Genomic DNA, 18,487 nt, shown 5'->3' with positions numbered 1-18,487 from the left:
CAATTGTGAGAATAAAACAGACGAAACATATAACACAAAACAGAAAGAAAGAAAAAGCCACAAGAACAAAGCGAAGGCAACGAACACTAAAAGGAACAAAAGAGGACAAGAAAACAACAGAGAGATGCTAGAAACAGAAGAGAGTGAAACATGAAAGCAGATTACAGTGGTTGGCCAATCATGAGAATAAAAAGGGAAAGCCAGCCACTCTGCAACACATTAAAACCTCCACCCAAAAAAGCACTAGAGTGGAGGACACAGAGGGACAAAGGACATGCACTAAAACCTACATAGAAGTATAAAACCCACTTTCACGGATAAAACATAAAACAAAACAAAAGCTGCATTATCATCCAAAACTGAAGGCAGGGTGCTGGAAAAGTTAAAAGTCTGCCGCAGAGCGGCTAAAAGTGGGCAGTCCAGAAAGAGTTAGACGACTGTCATTTGGGAGCCACAGCGACACTGAGTCTGGTCCTCGCGACGGAGTACATAACCATGTGTTAGCCACATATGGCCAATGTGGAGCCGGCAGAGGACAACTGATTCCCTGCGAGAGGCCTGCATGGAAGACTTCCACACATTCATAGTCTCCTTAATGACACACAGTTTGTTGTGCGTGCTGTTATGCCATTCCGTCTCCCAAAACCGGAAAACCCTGCGGTGTAAGACAGAACGCAGGTCAGCTTTGGAGATGCCTATCTCCAGAAGCGGTTTCCAAGTCGCTTGTTTGGCCAGCCTGTCGGCAAGTTTGTTGCCAGGGATTCCAACGTGTTCTGGGGTCCACACAAACACGACGGAACAGCGAGACTGTTCCAGGGCTTCGGTGGACTCCTGAATGGATGCTACCAGAGGGTGGCGAGGGTAGCACTGGTCGATAGCTTGTAGGCTGATCAATGAGTCAGTACACAGGAGAAATGACTTGCCAGGGCACGAGCGGATGTACTCAAGAGCACGAGATATGGCCACCAGCTCGGCAGTGAAAATACTGCAGCCATCTGGCAAGGAGTGCTGCTCAATATGTCCTCCATGAGAATATGCGAAGCCTACATGACCATCAGCCATTGAGCCATCGGTTAAACCGCTTCAGAGCCCCGGAACATGTCAAGAATCGAGAGGAAGTGACAGCGGAGAGCGGTGGGGTTAACAGAGTCCTTAGGGCCTCAGGTCCAGACGAAGCTGCAGCCAAGGTGTACACCATGGAGGTGTACATGAACGGACCACAAGTAGAGGTGGTAAAGGGAAGGACTCCAGTTCAGAGAGAAGGGACTGCACGCAAACCGTAATTGTTAGCCCCGATCTGGGCCACCGATGGAGGAGATGGACAGCCGCGGGCGGGAAAAGAAGAAGGTAATTTGGATGCTCAGGGGAACTATGAATGTGTGCTGCATAGCTGGTGAGCAGTTGCGCACGTCTGACCTGCAGTGGAGGGACACCTGCCTCCACCAGTACACTGGTCACCGGGTTCATCCTAAAAGCTCCTGTCGCTAATTGAACCCCACAGTGGTGCACAGGGTCGAGTAAATGCAATGCTGAAGGTGCTGCTGAACCATAAACCACACTCCCATGGTCAATATGGGATTGGGCAAGGGCTCTGCAGAGCTGCAGCAGCGTACAGCGATCTGCACCCCAATTGGTGTTGCTCAGGCAACGGAGGACACTGAGGTTCTGCCAGCACTTCTGCTCAAGCTGACGAAGATGAGGGAGCCAAGTCAATCGAGTGTCGAAAACCAGTCATAGGAATTTATATGTCTCCACTACAGTGTGTGGATCGTCATTAAGGCAAAGTGCGGGTTCCGGATGAACGGTACGCCACCGACAGAAATGCATGACACACAACTTTGTGGCTGAAAACTGGAAGCCGTGGGCTAGAGACATGACTGCGCATTTTGGATAGCTCCCTGGAGGCACCGCTCAGCAACAACATTACTGGAGCAGCAGTACGAAATGCAGAAGTCATCTGCATAGAGAGACGGTGAGATGGAGGGCTCGACAGCTTCTGCTAGACCATTAATGGCCACTAAAAATAGTGACACACTCAATACAGAGCTCTGCGGAACTCCATTCTCCTGGGTATGGATGGAACTATGGGATTCACCAAATTGGACACGGAAAGTATGGAGCGACAGGAAGTTTTGGATAAAAATCAGGAGTGGTCCCCGGAGACCCGACTCATACAATGTGGCAAGGATATGATGTCGCCAAGTCGTGTCGTATGATTTACGTAAGTCAAAAAAGATTGCAATCAGGTGTTGCCATCGGTAAAAGGCTGTTCGGATGGCAGACTCTAAGGACATAAGATTATCAGTGGTAGAGCGACCCTGGCAGAAGTCGCCCTGACATGGAGACAGCAAGCCAAATGACGCCAGGACCCAACCCAACCGTCGACGTACCATACGTTCTAGCAGCTTATAAAGAACGTTGGTGAGGCTGATGGGCCGATCGCTATCCACATCAAGAGGGTTTTTACTGGGTTTGAGCACCGGAATGATGGTGCTCTCTCGTCATTCCGATGGAAAGACGCCATCGCACCAGAGCTGGTTGAAGATGATGAGAAGATGTCGCTTGTAGTCAGATGAAACATGTTTAATCATCTAGCTGTGGATGCCATCAGGCCCAGGAACTGTGTCAGAGCAATGTGCAAGGGCAGTGAGGAGCTCCCACTCTGTAAATGGGGCTTTATAGGATTCACTGCAGCGTGTAGTGAATGAGAGAACGTTCCCTTCCAGCCGTTGTTGCAGTGTGCGAAAGGCTGGGGGGTAATTCTCCGATGCAGAGGCTTCGGCAAAGTGCTCGGCAAAGTGCTCGGCAAAGTGCTCGGCAAAGTGCTCGGCAAAGTGCTCGGCAAAGTGCTCGGCAAAGTGCTCGGCAAAGTGCTCGGCAAAGTGCTCGGCAAAGTGCTCGGCAAAGTGCTCGGCAAAGTGCTCGGCAAAGTGCTCGGCAAAGTGCTCGGCAAAGTGCTCGGCAAAGTGCTCGGCAAAGTGCTCGGCAAAGTGCTCGGCAAAGTGCTCGGCAAAGTGCTCGGCAAAGTGCTCGGCAAAGTGCTCGGCAAAGTGCTCGGCAAAGTGCTCGGCAAAGTGCTCGGCAAAGTGCTCGGCAAAGTGCTCGGCAAAGTGCTCGGCAAAGTGCTCGGCAAAGTGCTCGGCAAAGTGCTCGGCAAAGTGCTCGGCAAAGTGCTCGGCAAAGTGCTCGGCAAAGTGCTCGGCAAAGTGCTCGGCAAAGTGCTCGGCAAAGTGCTCGGCAAAGTGCTCGGCAAAGTGCTCGGCAAAGTGCTCGGCAAAGTGCTCGGCAATCGTGTTTGCATTGGTACATAACTCGCCATTTATGGTAACACTGGGGACAGCTGTTGCGGCCTGGTACCCGAAAAGACGTTTGATCTTTGTCCAGACTTGGGAAGGTGACGGGTGGCACCCAATTTATTTTACATTTTGAAAAGCCCTTCAAAGTCCCTTACGAATACAAAAGTATCACATTCACTGAAAACTTTTACTTTCTTCTTTAATAGTGAGAAAGATAGAGAGGAAACAGTCCTTTAAATTCAGTCATTACATTTTTAAGATAACCTCCTCAGGTCTAACTATCTGGTACTGGTAAACTGTATATTTGCTGACAATCTATCCAGACACTGGGAATTCACACATCTTCAGAGTTTGGATATACAATAACATCACAAGCAGCTAGGTAATTCAAACTCTGAAATATAGCCTCAAATGCCTGAGTAAGCCCAAGGCAAATAGGGTGTAAAAAGTGGCCCAGAGGTTACACAATGATAAAGTTTTTTGTCTATAAATGAATTCACTTACTCAGAACATATCCCACTTTCAAGCTTGGTGGTTTGATACAGGTTTCTATGTATCTCATAATCAAAGCCCAGAACCACAAACTCTGTAATATCAATGTTCTACAAATGTAATAATGCAAAAATAATGACTCCTGAAGTATGCAAAAAGTTCATATTATTACAGGACCAGTGCTACTTATTAACTGCAGCTTTGGCCACCCAACTGTCAAACTTAAGGTGAGCAAACACAGACAGTGAACTGTAATATGTGAAATACATAAATTAAAGCCATAATGTCTAACAATCCTCCTCTAATGACTGGCGTAACAGCAGTGTAACATACATGGTGGTTGCAAGTGCTATATTGTAACATTCAGTGGTAATTGCTTACTTAAGGCATACAAAAAGTTACTTTTGTAACTACAGATAATCTGAATAACAATGTGATGTTTCATTCTGATCAGATATTTTTGATTCATGTGATAAAATGGGGAGAATGCAATGAAGCAATAGAGAATACTGAAATGGGAAAAAATCTTAAGGGTTTTGTTTTTCTTTGAATTTGGCAGTGTGTATGGTCATTAAGTTTTATTGAATGTGTCGGCTCTGTAATGCCATTCTAACTGGTAACATTTGTCACTTTTTCCTTTTTCATCACACACACACACACACACACACACACACACACACACACACACACACACACACACACACACACAGAGAGAGAGAGAGAGAGAGAGAGAGAGAGAGAGAGAGAGAGATGTCCTTCACAAGCACTACATTTTGCTTACTGCTACATGCTGATGGGTCTTGGAAATCTCTAGTCTTTAACTATATCTTACCAAAAATCACATTTACTTACATTTGCTCTACACAATGGACATGGCTTGATTACTTCTATTAGAGGCCTATGGCGAAAAGTTTGCAGCAGACAGTGCCCTGAAATTAATCACATGGCAGTTTATATTTCGGTAATACACTAATGTGACAGAGATAAAAATTATCTACTACTTCATCCTCAAACTGTAAACCGTAATTAAGCACAAAAAGTAATAACATACAGATGTAAATACACATGAGGTCAATGGCTTATGAAATTCCATTATCTAATAGCATGTTGCAAATTTGAAACAGAGAAAGCAGTAATTATAAAAATCAGCAACACTTTGGATGAACTGAAAAAATTAGAAAATGGTTACATATCAAGGACAAAATATCATCTCTAAGCAACAACTCACCAAAATTTATAATTTTCTGTAGGTCAATTTGATATTTTCTACAAAATAAACAGCAGCAAAATGACATGCTGAACAGAAAGTATTCTGAAAGCTGCATTTGACATGCAAGAATGTATAGATACAAACTAAAAGCAATCCTTATGAAACAACCAGTGAATGTGCTGAGTAAAACTATTTCAGGGGGGAGATGGATGACAGACTCAGTGGTATAATACGGTTACCCCTTGCAACAATACCAAAACTACGTAGGCAGATGTCATGCCAGAAGAGCAATGGGGTGGAAAATAACTGAAGATAAAAAGAAGTGAGATGAGGGATAAGACATGAGAAGGGAGTGGTAATGGCGTCACTCAGGAAGGACACTATCGCAGGGTAGGATGTGCTGGAGGGACACGACTCACCTTAGCATTTCAGAGGGGCACTCAGGTATTAAAAACCTTAGCCACATTCCTTGTCAGGGTCTGACCATTTTACCATCTATATCTACATCCCCACTCTGCATGCCACTGTGAAGTCCCTGGCAGAACATACTTAGAATTGTGCCACATGTTTGGGTTGTTTCCCCATTCCAATCATGTATGCAATGTGGCAATAATGATAGCTTAAATAACTGTGTATGCTCTAATAAGTCTAACCTTATCTTCACAATCCCTCAGGGAGTAATATGTAGGAAACTAAAGAATCTCTCTCAATTGTTCATGTAATACATATTCTTGAAACTTTGCAAGCAGGCTTTCATACAATAATTGCTATTATCTTCCAGCATTTGACAGTTCAGGTTTCTCAGTGTTTCAGTGACTCTTCCCCCATTGGTCTAATAAATCCGTATGCTTTGTGCCACCATTCTTCATATTGTTTAAGATTCCCTGTTAGACTTACTTAGTATGGTTTCCACACACTTATGTTATATTGTAAGATAGGACACAAAGTGATTTGTAATCTGTCTGCTTTGTAAATTAACTGCATTTCCACAGTATCCTGACAACAAACTGAAGTTTGCCGCTTGACTTACCTGTGACTTAGCCTATGTGCTTACTCCATCATACGTAAGATCTGTTAGCCCAGGTATTTGTATGAGTTGACTGATTTCAATTGCAACTCATTGATATTGTTTTTGCATTTTGTAAAGAACACAAATTTCTGACAATTTAAATCAAATTTAAAAACTTTGTACTACTATGAAATAATATCAAGATTGAACTGGATATTTGTGCAGCTTATTTCAGATTGTATTTCATTATGGGTAACTGCATTATCTGTAAAGGTTCTAAGGTTATTATCAATAGTGTCTGAACAAAAATTGTCCAAAACACTTCCCTGTGTTGAAGTTATTTCTACTTCTGTTGATGACTCTCTATCAAAGATAACATGCTATATCTGCCCTGCCAAGACATACATTAATAACCATTGGAGAAATACTGCGTCCATCTGATTGCCTTGACTCATAGCCTTCAGGATGTCGCTGAGAGAAGTGGACATTACATGAGCAGTATCTTCATATAGAAGACGTCATTCTGTTTGAGATATCTCATTACATTTGAGCTCCAAATATGTTGAAGTAATCTATAAGTGATGGATGTCAAAGACGTTGGAGACTCATTTTTCAGATCACTTCTGCTACTCTGCTATCCTTCCTGTAGGTGGATGTGACCTGTGCTTTCTCCCAATCACTGGGCACAGTTTTCTGTTCACACACTCTAAGAGTATATTATGGTTAAAAATGGGACATAACACAGCTGTAAATTCAGTACTGAATCTGACAGGGATTAGACTGGGCCCAGGAGCCTTGTTTAAATTTAGCATTTTCAGCTATATCTTAACATAATTGATACTAATAACTACCACTCATCTTTGCAGTAGTGCAGGAAATAATCTGGGGCAATACTTCTGTATTTTGCTTAATAAAGAGACACTGGAAAACTGAGTTCAGCATTTCTGCTTTCACTTTGCTACCTCCAATTTCACTTTCGGTGTCATCACTGGCAACGTACTTATGATTAGAATTTCTTCAGGATGGATGGATAGAATATAGTGTTTTAAGGGGCCAAACTGTTATGATCATCAGTCCCTCCATAATGAGTATGTTAGAAACATGGGAGATGAGGAAAGGCCATTGAGTTTTAAACCACAAGCAAACAGGAGAGGGGTGGGGATCAACGACTGTTATAGGACAGACACAAGAGGCATTAAGAATGAATTATTAAATGAGTCAGGGGGTAAAAGATAATAGTGTAGAATATATGTCTGCTGGGAGCAATTCAAGGCTCTCAACAGCTTATCACACAATGCGAGATGCATCCCACCAGACTAGGCTCCCGTGGCCACTGTACCACATTAAGTCAACAGGACAGGTGTTGAACCAGCCTTCCATCTGGGCAAGCAGCCCGAGATCCCTGGGGCTAAAAATGTAGTAGTAGGTGACCCTCTTCCCCATCTGGCATCTGGCAGCTGGCAGGACCCTAACAATGCACGTTTCAGATAAAAGTATGCTATCCACTGCAAGGGATAAAATTTGAAACCTGATTTTCTGCCTGGACATTATCAGCTAGGACTTCAGGGAGTGTCTTAGCCAACCGTGAAGCTCAGTCTGCAGCAGCTAAGATGGGACACTCCAGCCGTATATGAGTGACTGTCAGGGCCCGACCTTCAACTGCAATGGATGGGTCAGACGTGTAACCAACATTGAGGTGGCAGAGAATTGTGGTTTCATGACAAGATGGACAAAGAAAAGACTGCCACACACTCAGACAGTTTGACAGTCTGTAATTTATTTGGTTGTGGCTGAAACACCCCATTCACTGTTCCATACTACTAAGAGTCAGTGATATAATATTGTCTGCATGTCAGATCCTGGCACTTTTATTTCCAGAGCATCCTTCCTGGTAGCAGCATTAACGAGCCAGGTCACAAGTGTATTCCCCAAGATCCCAACATGACTGGGGGCCAAAGGAATACTACTGTCTTCCCACTGTCATAGAAGTCTAAAAAGAGAGCTTGTATTTGTGTTATCAGTGGAAGCCAGGGCCAACAGAGGGTTATACCATTTATGTTGCTCAATTAGTCACTGTAGGTAAGGAAAGACTCATGTAATTGGGTGCAGTTGAACTGAAACACACACAATTGCCACCAATTCAGCCACAAAGGCACTGCATTAATTAGGCAGGGAGGGTTGCTTGCTGGTTCTAAGGCATGTGAAGGTTGTAATGTAACAACGTGCCATTCAGTGAAGGCCAGGCATAGTCAAGGCGCAACGGTAGAAAAAGTGGACGCTTATGCCATCTGTGGGCCAGAATCGAAGGCAAAGCGGAAGTGCTTCCGCCTGGTGGCAGCTAAATTAAAGAACGCTATGTGGGAGACAGTGTCTGGCTTGTGCTGCACTCTGACAGCGAAATAACATAACAATTAATCTAAATAATATTGTTACGTGTAGTAAAAATATAAATGTAATATTACTTTAATATATGAAAATGACTGTAATTGAATATTGTAATGCTATGGTATGTTTAATTGTAAATACAGAACTTGGCGTAATGTAAAATAATGTTTAGGTGTGGGGGGAATCCCCGAGAATGATAACAGTGTACAGGTTGGCGCGTAATATTGGTGGTAGAAGCAAGTTGGCTTAGCTCTGAGGCAGAACAAGTGTTAAGTGGCGTAAAAGTGACTGACGGTGTGTGCTACGGTAACGTTGCTAACAGACCATTTAGAAGTGAGCTGAAAACAGATATGGACTTCATTTATCATATGGCTACAAGCTAAATGGACACTAAGGCTTGTAAGATGCAGTATTTCGATGGAGATGGACTGTGAGCGGCAAAACAGTACAGTTTCCCGCTCTGGGGTACATGGCACTGCACGGTACAAGGCTGCGTTAATTGCGACGAGTTTCTTATGCCAACAGTGAGGTGTGAAGGGACCAGTAGCCGCATCCAGCGGTGTATTGTGATCTCAATAACTGATGAGGTCCATGGGTGAGCTCACTTCGGTAGCAACGAACTAGAAGTTATCTTACAAGAGTATTATTATGAACAGTGGTTGTTATACCGACGCCAGTACCAGCACATTTATATTTTGTTAATCAGTTTGTGTAATAGTCAAACCAAGTTCTCTACAGTGTGTAAAGTTTGGAGGCAATAATAATTTTGTGGTTTAAATTGCATTCCCCGAGTGTAATCAATTATTTAAAGGAAACAGCTCATTATTACCCCATATCCAGTGATTTCTATGTGCTACAACATCAGTGAAAAGTTATGGTGCGTGAGTATTGGCGTAGCTATATTACAAGAGAAAATAGTCAGAATTAACGCCAAAATTGCCAGCAGATGCTGCTTCATGCAATGGATGGAAGATGCCAGATACTGTGCCACCTTAATTACTATCCAGCTCGATGTGGTGGCTCTTCAGTACATTGCCATAGTCAAAAATTACTCTGTTCCATCCGAGCAACGTAATTCTCAATTAGTGTTTTCAGTAACTATATTGACAAGCAGATCTATATTGTTCTGTAACTAAGCGTTCAAGGAAATTGCTGCCACCACAGTAAACAATGTGCCTTCAGCACAATGCAAGCTCAATAACATTAAATTCAGTAATTACAATTTGTGTAGTTTACATTAACCTATAACAAGTTCAAGTGTTTATCATGTGTGTTTATGTATTGTGAAACGATTTCAGGCTGTGGTAGTGTTTTAAATGAATAATGTCCTCCTGCTGGGCAATATCAAACATACAGAAGTAAGTGCTCCCCGTTCAGTTACTTCAAAGAGATTATCACTCCTACTACTAACCAAATATAGATGTAAAAATAAGTTGGTTGCGTGCCATTATCATTATTTATTCAAAAAATTCCATGTAGTAGTTGGATCACCATAGGGTGTCTATTCAAATCTATTATACACAAGAGCCGCTTTCTGGAAGTCCGATGCCGCGTGGTCTAATAATAATACAGTAAATTTGGGTAGTGGCATCGCAAGGTATAGCCTGTCAAGCCTCCAATTCTTGAAGCACTTGCATATACAGTACTCACCGAGTACCAAAAGGAAGAACTGGCAAACAACCGAAGGGTCTATCACATCCTTTCCACTAAGAGAAAGATTTAGACAAATTTGAAGGTAAGGGATGCACAACTGGGGGTGTTTCAAGTGTGATGTAGTGATAGGATTGAGAGGATGTAAGCAAAAGTTGGAACTGATGGACTGTTTACCAGGATAATAATGGAATTTTTTGACCAAGGCTGCTTTTCTGGAAGTCTTACACCCCTATCAGGAAACAAAAGGTATTGGTTAGGATTTTCTGGATGGCTAAGACTATGTATGTCATAGCTGAGGCGTAATTAGTGGTTCCTGGTCCATAAGGGGCAAATCTCTGCCTCTATCTGGTGGTGGTCTACAGGGCTCATCTGGTAGGCACCAGTTGCAAGCCTGATCCCACAATGGTGGATCGGGTCTATGAGACTCAAGGCCAATGGTGCTGCTAATCCATAGGACAGCCTTCCATAATCCGTATATGATAAAATGAGAGCTTTGCAGAGTTGCAAAAATGATGGAATGGTCCACACCCAAGGAAGAGTTACTGAGACAGAATAGGACGTTTAGTTAAAACTGATGTGTCCACTTAAGCTGTTGTGTAAGGGATAACCAACTTAACATAAAAAATGAGCCCTAAGAAGCGATATGTCTTGACCACATTAAGTAGCTTATTATGTAGGTAAAGTTCTGAGTGTGAATGAACAGTTTTACATCAGCAGACACACGTGGTGCAAGTTTTGGTAATGGAAAAAACATGATCAATATTTTGCCTTCCTTACTGCAACCTACTGTTGTCCCTCTGTTGGAAGAACTATAGTAGATGCAGAACTCATTATTGCATGAGGATGGTGAGACTATACATCCCACTGCCCCTGCAAATTCATTGAACACTATCAGGAAGAGGATCAGACTCAGCAGAGAGCATTGTGCAACACCATTTTCTTTTATGTGGGAGGCACTGTAGTAATTGCTGATTTGAATTTTGAAGGATCACTGGGAGAAAAAATGTTGGATGGAAACCATGAATGATCCACAAAAACCCTACTCATATAAGGTGGTGAGGATGTGGTGTTCCATTTTACACAGGTCAAAGAAGACAGCAGTGAGATGCTGATGACAGGTAAAAGCCAATCTGAGAGACTCCAGGCAGAGCAGCTGATTGCTACTGATCAGCTGCCCTGAAACCCACACTGTGAGTCAGACAAGTGATCCTTGTTTCCAGGGCCCAGCACAGATGTTGCCTTGCCAAACAATCAAATCATTTGCAAAGGACATTGGTAAAGCAGATTATATCTGCTCCATATGGGGTCTTCCCTATCTCAAAACTGGGGTTATCATACTTTCCCTCAATTCCCTCTAGCCAGATGCAGTTAAGGTTGATGTGCCTGCATTTTATAGACAGATGGTGTGACATTTAATTTTGTATTCTATAAGGACCCAGAGCTGCATTTCAATAAATTGTAAGAGCACTGAGGAGTTCCTACTCAGCGAAAGGGGTGTTATACAGTTCCAAACATTGTGTGTAGGAACACAGGGTGACATTTTCCTAGCCTTATGAGGAGAAGGAAGGTGGATTAGTTGTCGAACACTTTATGCTCATGCCAATTGTATCCCCAGATGGTAAGCAAAGGCAATAGGGTTGGATTTCACTATGACAATGAGTCAGCTATCCAGAAGATAATTAGCAATCAAATAAGCAGTTGGCAGGGATCTGACGCAACTGCTTTGTTTGATGCTTCAAGTAGTTTATTACTGTGGGGTAACACTTGTACACAGCAACAGAGTGGTATAATGAAAGTCTACTTCATTATTGTTTAATTGAACAATGCTTTAGCTCACACAACGTAAGTTTATTTTATTACTGTTTAATCAAACTTTAAACTGAGATGTTTACCTTGGTAATATAAAGACAGCCATTCTTTACATGTGTATCAAGTATACCACAGACCCACTTCTGTTAAGAAAAATGGCATGCCCGCTTATATTGTGAAAAATGGTGTGCCCACTCGAGAGTTCGTTAAATCTCCTCTTAAATAAATTAGCATAATCTATATTTCTGATTTGCTACTTGAAGAGTTTGTAACTGTCTTGTTTTGCATACTGTTTTACTGTCAATTTTACTTGTCTGTGACCAATTGAAATTCTAAAGTAGTTAAGGACTTTCACATTTAGTACAACTAAGTTGTTATTTGATAAAATATGGTCAATTCTATTTGGTGCTTGTCAACTTAACTTCCTATTTCCCCCTCCTCCTTCCCTCCCCAGTAGAAGATTGAATCATACTGCTCTCATCTGCCATTTGTGTTGTCATATTGAAAGATAACCACTAACGATTTTTTGTTTACTTTTCTACCTACATTGCATTAAAATTGCACATTATCTTGTAGTTGGATATTCTGCCATTTATTAGTTTCTACATCTCTATGATACTTTTGAATCCTCATCAGAATGTGTGCATGTTGGTCCATAGATTTGAATGATTACTGTGGAATACCTTACATTTACCTTAAAACAAGTCTTGCTAATCTGTCTTTCATTCTTTCAATATAAGTTGCATTGATTTTCAATTTTCTTGCTTTATAATAAAGCCAACACAGAAGTTTCTTTCCTGTTCTTCTGTAATAAAATTTACTGCTCAAAAAAAGTTTTGCACCACATGCATATCTGCAAAAATAAAAGAAAACTATGAAATAAGAATAGAAAAATAACCAAAATACTGGCAGTCTGCCTGAAAGTGAGCACCTTTGCTCATCTCTTAAACCAAAATCTGTTACTGAGTAACATTCAATATTATGTTGGTCCACCTCATGCACTGTAACACACTTTGATCCTCCTCGGTGTTCTCCCCGCAATTGGTAGAGATGTTGCTGCTCAAACCTGTTCCATCCTTGGGATCATCCAGTGTGTAGGATGGTTAATATGGTGAGAAGCTGCAAGTTCAACTGACCTCAAGCCTGCTCCATTGTGTTCATGTCAGCATATACAGAAGATCATTTTGTTCTGTTGATTACTGCCTTGTGAAAGAAGGCACTGTGTGCTCATGCATTACCATCTTGAAAGTATCCCACTGTTGAAATGTCAAGTGTTAGGCTGGGAAATAGGTCAGAGGATCCTATTCTGTTTAATTGACACTGAAATGTAGGCCAGTTTGGTGAGCAACTTCCCATACTGACAACCTTTCTTCTCATAAAGCAACAATGTGCACACGGTCAACACTTACATCGATTCTTCACTGCATGTGAAAGATTAGATAGTGAACACAAGTAATATTGTTCCAGTCACCACTGGAGACACAACATGCGCACTATTCAACTTCTCCAATGCCACATAGCAAACAAGGCCTTACATGTGTGGTATGATAGCATGCATCTTGAGCTTATGCCAAAACAATAATTTAGTCTTCAGTGAAGACAATACACTGAGACTTCTTTGGCAAATCATAAATACCAGACACTAAATTTCATTATGAGATCCAGCTAATACAATGAACTTATTGAGAAATACATTTTTTACCATTAAGTTAAAGTTCAAGACAATTTTTTTTTCTTTTTTCAAATATATTGCATCCTATGTAAAATACTGACCATCATTATGGCAAAGTTTTCTTTGTGCCAATTTCATTTTATCATGATAATGTTTTACACAACACTATTAAGTAACCAAAATTAAAAAAATTAAATCTCATACTTCCGAATCACTGTCAAAATTCAACTAAAAACTTTTGAACAAGTACATAATTATATCTAGGAACCTGCAAAATTCGCACTTGCGATAAATGCAAATTCTGCATCAAAATCTGAAACTGTGAATACATGTAATAACCTTTATTTCAAGGCAAATTGTATCCAGATGAATTATATTATCAGAGATGGTTTGAAACTGAGTTATTTTCTACATTTAAATATTGAAAAAGTAACCAATTTTCAGTTACTGATACTGCACTTCATCTGCTGGAGCCCAATTTGGAAAGAGAATGTGCATAATAATGTACTTGCAACATAAATAGTGTATCAGTGCTCAAACACAGTGGTATATAAGTGCGTTCTGAAGTTACGCTCCAGCCCCACAGCAAACAGTGGGTGTCTGAAAGGGCTTTATAAGATAGATGTAGCATTTGACAATGTAGGACTCAGCCATGGGACTTAATATCTCAGCACAGAGAAATGTGTGTGTTTTTCTGCTAGCGAAAGTTGGTATTGTACAAAATGCCAGACACTATAAAGTGGTAGTTGCATGTGTAGGGTGTTTTGAACTATGGTTGCACAACATCCAGTAATGGTCAGGCCTGAACCAGCTCATTTACTAAGTTACCAACCTCACCAAGCAATTGCATGGTAGCTGCTACCAAATGCTTTTTTACCTCACTTTGCTTTGCATTGTACACAACTCATTATTTTGTTTTCTCACTTTGAAATGAGTGAAGAGCATAATTCTGGTCCATCAAGGGGTCCAAGTACAACTCTCATGACACCAAGAGAGACAGGCAAACAATGTGTCAACTCCACTTTCATAGAAACACAAAACAAAGGTGTAGGCTGACTAAAGAGAGAGACAAATACAAACAGGAAGAACAATACAAGACAAACCTAAATCGTGACATTTGAGAAAACTAAATATGCGATATTCTTATCAGATCAATAGCTAGCAAATGCTAAATGGTCAACCATTTGCTAACACTATTCACCCTATCCTAAATAATGACAAAATAGCAAAGACTGCTGTTCAGCTTTTAAGTCACGTGGAAAACAGTCAGCCCACACCCAGCAATACCATTACAAATGTTTGTTGAGAGCAAATATCATACACCTGTATGAGATCAGTTCTTGAAAGACAGCTTGAGAATACGCAGCCAACTGGACCAACTGCAGATTGTTCCTTTATCATCTTCAATATTGGCACTATCATACATAATTCTCACCATACACAAGTAGGAAGCCTACCTATATGTCCCCAAGTATTAATGGGTTAAAAAAAAGAGAGAGAGAAACTGGAGTATCAAAAGGTCACTCACAAAAGCAAAAATCAGAAGATTGCAACTTCACGCTGACACCATATGACAGGCAGAACTAGAACAGCAAAAATGAAACCATAAACAATATTCTCTATAACATATGATAACAATGCACAGACAAAGTAGGATATGTAGTGAGAATATGAGGTACTAACACAGCTTACAAAACCAGCAATTTGGTACAGAAACATCCACCAAAACACAATGAAGGCTCTACCAACTAAGCTATTAGAAATACAAGAGATGCAATGGCCAGTCGAACTGTTGACATAATATACAAAGAACACACAATGTCATTTAAATACAAAGCCACCCATTGGACACTAGTGAGACTATTACACAAATAAATTACACACCAACAAGAAACATACATGGATATAATCAGAGGTAGTAACAGCAGACATCTCACTCTTCTGGAAAACTACCACGCACGAACATCAATAGCATAAAATCATTTCAAATACACTGAATATATTTCAGGGCAAATAAGTCTATGACTACAGACACAAACCACTCAAGGACACTCCCCCTCCTGCAACAAAAAATTATGACTAAAACAAAAAAACAGTCCAAAGTTCCAAATTTTACTTTTTATTCACTCAGTGGCTAGTTTTGGGCTGAGACCCATTTTTAAATCATCTTAACATAGTCAAAAACAGCACATCTTTGAAAGTGCCATTTTCGACTATGTTACGATGATCTGAAAATGGGCCTTGGCCCGAAACTGGTCATTGAGTGAGTAAAAAAGTAAAATTTGAAACTTTGGACTGGTTTTTCTTTCTACTGATTAACAGAAGTAGCTGCCCCACAGCTAATCCAGCATGCTTGAAGTTCATACAAAATTATGAGCTAAGGAGGCACAAATGCAACCAAATAAAGGTGCTGATTTCTTGTAGCGGGCAGCGAAACTACTAAGTATTCATTTATCTGTTTATACTATGCACTTCAACAACAGTTTTCTGTTTAATAATCTCTGCATTTTGCCATTTTCCAGTAGTTATTAAGAAAAATTTCCTCGATTCCATTAGTGAATGTTACAGAATTCTATCAAAAACTTATTACTGTCCATATATAATCAGGAATTAATTCACTTCCTGTTCAACATCTGTTAACTGGTAATGCTTTGGAGAGATACGAAGGGCAGGTACGATGTTTGTGGGGAGGGCAAATGTTCTGAGTTGTTGCTTCCTTACTTTTCCAACCTACTGCACAAGTTTCCCATAGTATACTTTTTTTTATGCAAATAGCAAACCTATGAAATTAAGAAAAATATATAAAATGGCTCTGAGCACTATGGGACTCAACTGCTGTGGTCATAAGTCCCCTAGAACTTAGAACTACTTAAACCTAACTAACCTAAGGACAGCACACAACACCCAGCCATCACGAGGCAGAGAAAATCCCTGACCCCGCCGGGAATCGAACCCGGGAACCCGGGCGTGGGAAGCAAGAACGCTACCGCACGACCACGAGATGCGGGCAAGAAAAATATATTGTGCTTTGTCTGTTGCAACTTTTACTGTGAATAAAACTTCTAACTGCCACATATTTACATTAAAAAGCAATCTAGTTACCACAGAATACTCGCCAGGAACAAGTTATACCTCCTGGTCACAGAAACCCAAAGTCTCAGAAACCCACTTCTTACATAATATTCATAGACTGGGAATTTCAAAATGTGAACTTTCCTGTTATTGTCATAATTACTGATGTGTGCTACAAACACAACACTTGTTCACCACTCTGATGATGATGAGCGTTTGGCGTCATTGGCCGGGAGGCCCCTCGCGGGGCAGGTCCGGCCGCCTTGGCGCAGGTCTTATTACATTCGGCGCCACATTGGGCGACCTGCACGCCGGATGGGGATGAAATGATGATGAACACAACACAACACCCAGTCCCTGAGCGGAGAAAATCTCCGACCCAGCCGGGAATCGAACCCGGGCCCGGAGGACGGCAATCCGTCACGCTGACCACTCAGCTACTGGGGCGGACACCACTCTAATTAGTAACAATCAGTTGCTAAAGATAGTGTAGACCCTAAAAGGCTACTATGATGCACAAAAGAACATAATGTCTTTGCTAACAATATAAGGCATCAACAAACATCCTATGTTACTGTCACCCACACAATGCACCTGCTTTACTTGCAATATGTGATGCCACTCCCTACTAATCAGACAGTTGTGTGAACTTGTCCTGTAACTTTCCTCCATTAGACAGATGGCTGTACACTGTGATTTCCTGTGGTCAAAAGACCACTGAGAAAGAGGTTTCCAATAATAATAATAATAATAATAATAATAATAATAATAATAATAATAATAATAATAATAATAATAACAGTAAAGATAAAAAGGGATGGGCAAACTACGTAAGTCTTTAGATCTGCATTTAAACCATAAACTCCCACTACATAAAAACTGGTTGAAGCACATAGGTTCCAAAGATTAATTAAACTTTTTGTAGCAGTGTGGGTGGTACACAAATAGCTGGGTCTGTCCAAGGCCGAAAGCCATTGCTCGATTTTCCTCTGATGGCTACCTTCAATTTTCTTGCACCTGAACCAGTATACTGATATCACAGAAACTTCAAAATGTACCAGTAGTGTCTCCAACACCTAATTACAGTACACTAGGCTGAAGGGCCCAAAGAGTTTAGCAATTCTCAAACTGTGCTATACTTCACCGTCTACAGCAGTGTCAGGCCAAGACTGAATGATTCTAAATCTCAAAGCCTGGAGTCAACACAACAAGGAAGTGATAGTTCACATGCCAGGCAGTGGCAGTCATATGCTAGGAGAGCCCTCAAGTCAACGCTATCATTTAGCAATTAGTTTGTCTGCGTGAGACTCCTAATGCTTTCAAATATTGTTCAGAGTGTTGCAGATACTGACTCACACAATCTTTTGCAGTATGGAAGAATGAACAGCCCATCCACATTTGTTGTCCACAGAGTAATCCATCATGGTGGCTACCTTAAGGGTACTAAAAGCTGCAAGATACAATGCTGGATAGGACACTGGGCTCCATCACCAGTTAATCTGCTCTAAAATGTACTTAAGGTCACTGCCAATTTCAAACATACAGGTTATAAAAGAAGATTATGCTGAGTTGTTAATAAGTTGTTTTATTTTTAACTGGTGAATACAAAAATTCAAATACTGCCGCACCAAATGCAATGAACTCAGTGAAGATTAGATTCAGAAATAACATTGCACTGTTATGCTGCTCAGTACACACTTTTAATTTGCCACATATCATCAACACAGTATATAATTCGCACAGAAACTTCCTGGCAAATTAAAAATATATGTCAGAGTGGGATACAAAAACATTGCTTGCCTTTTGTTGCAGTGTGAAAGATTCCCACTGTAATCCACACAGAGTAAGATGATAAACTCACAGTGGGAAATCGGAGATGAAATAACAAT

General features: G+C 41.1%; 1 protein-coding gene across 1 annotated transcript in view; it reads right to left on the bottom strand.

Annotated features, from left to right (window-relative positions):
- The window catches only part of LOC126183587 (E3 ubiquitin-protein ligase RNF170-like), a 112,361-nt gene that overhangs the window by 44,617 nt on the left and 49,257 nt on the right, over positions 1-18,487 (bottom strand). The window contains exon 4 of the mRNA XM_049925685.1: positions 4,641-4,717. Coding sequence (XP_049781642.1) covers positions 4,641-4,717 — 77 coding nt within the window. The remainder of the gene's footprint in view (positions 1-4,640; positions 4,718-18,487) is intronic.

Source organism: Schistocerca cancellata, chromosome 4 (genome assembly GCF_023864275.1).
Source record: "Schistocerca cancellata isolate TAMUIC-IGC-003103 chromosome 4, iqSchCanc2.1, whole genome shotgun sequence".
Taxonomy (NCBI): Eukaryota; Metazoa; Arthropoda; class Insecta; order Orthoptera; family Acrididae; genus Schistocerca; species Schistocerca cancellata.
Note: the sequence above shows the minus strand (reverse complement) of the source record. Positions and strands in the feature narration are given on the sequence as shown.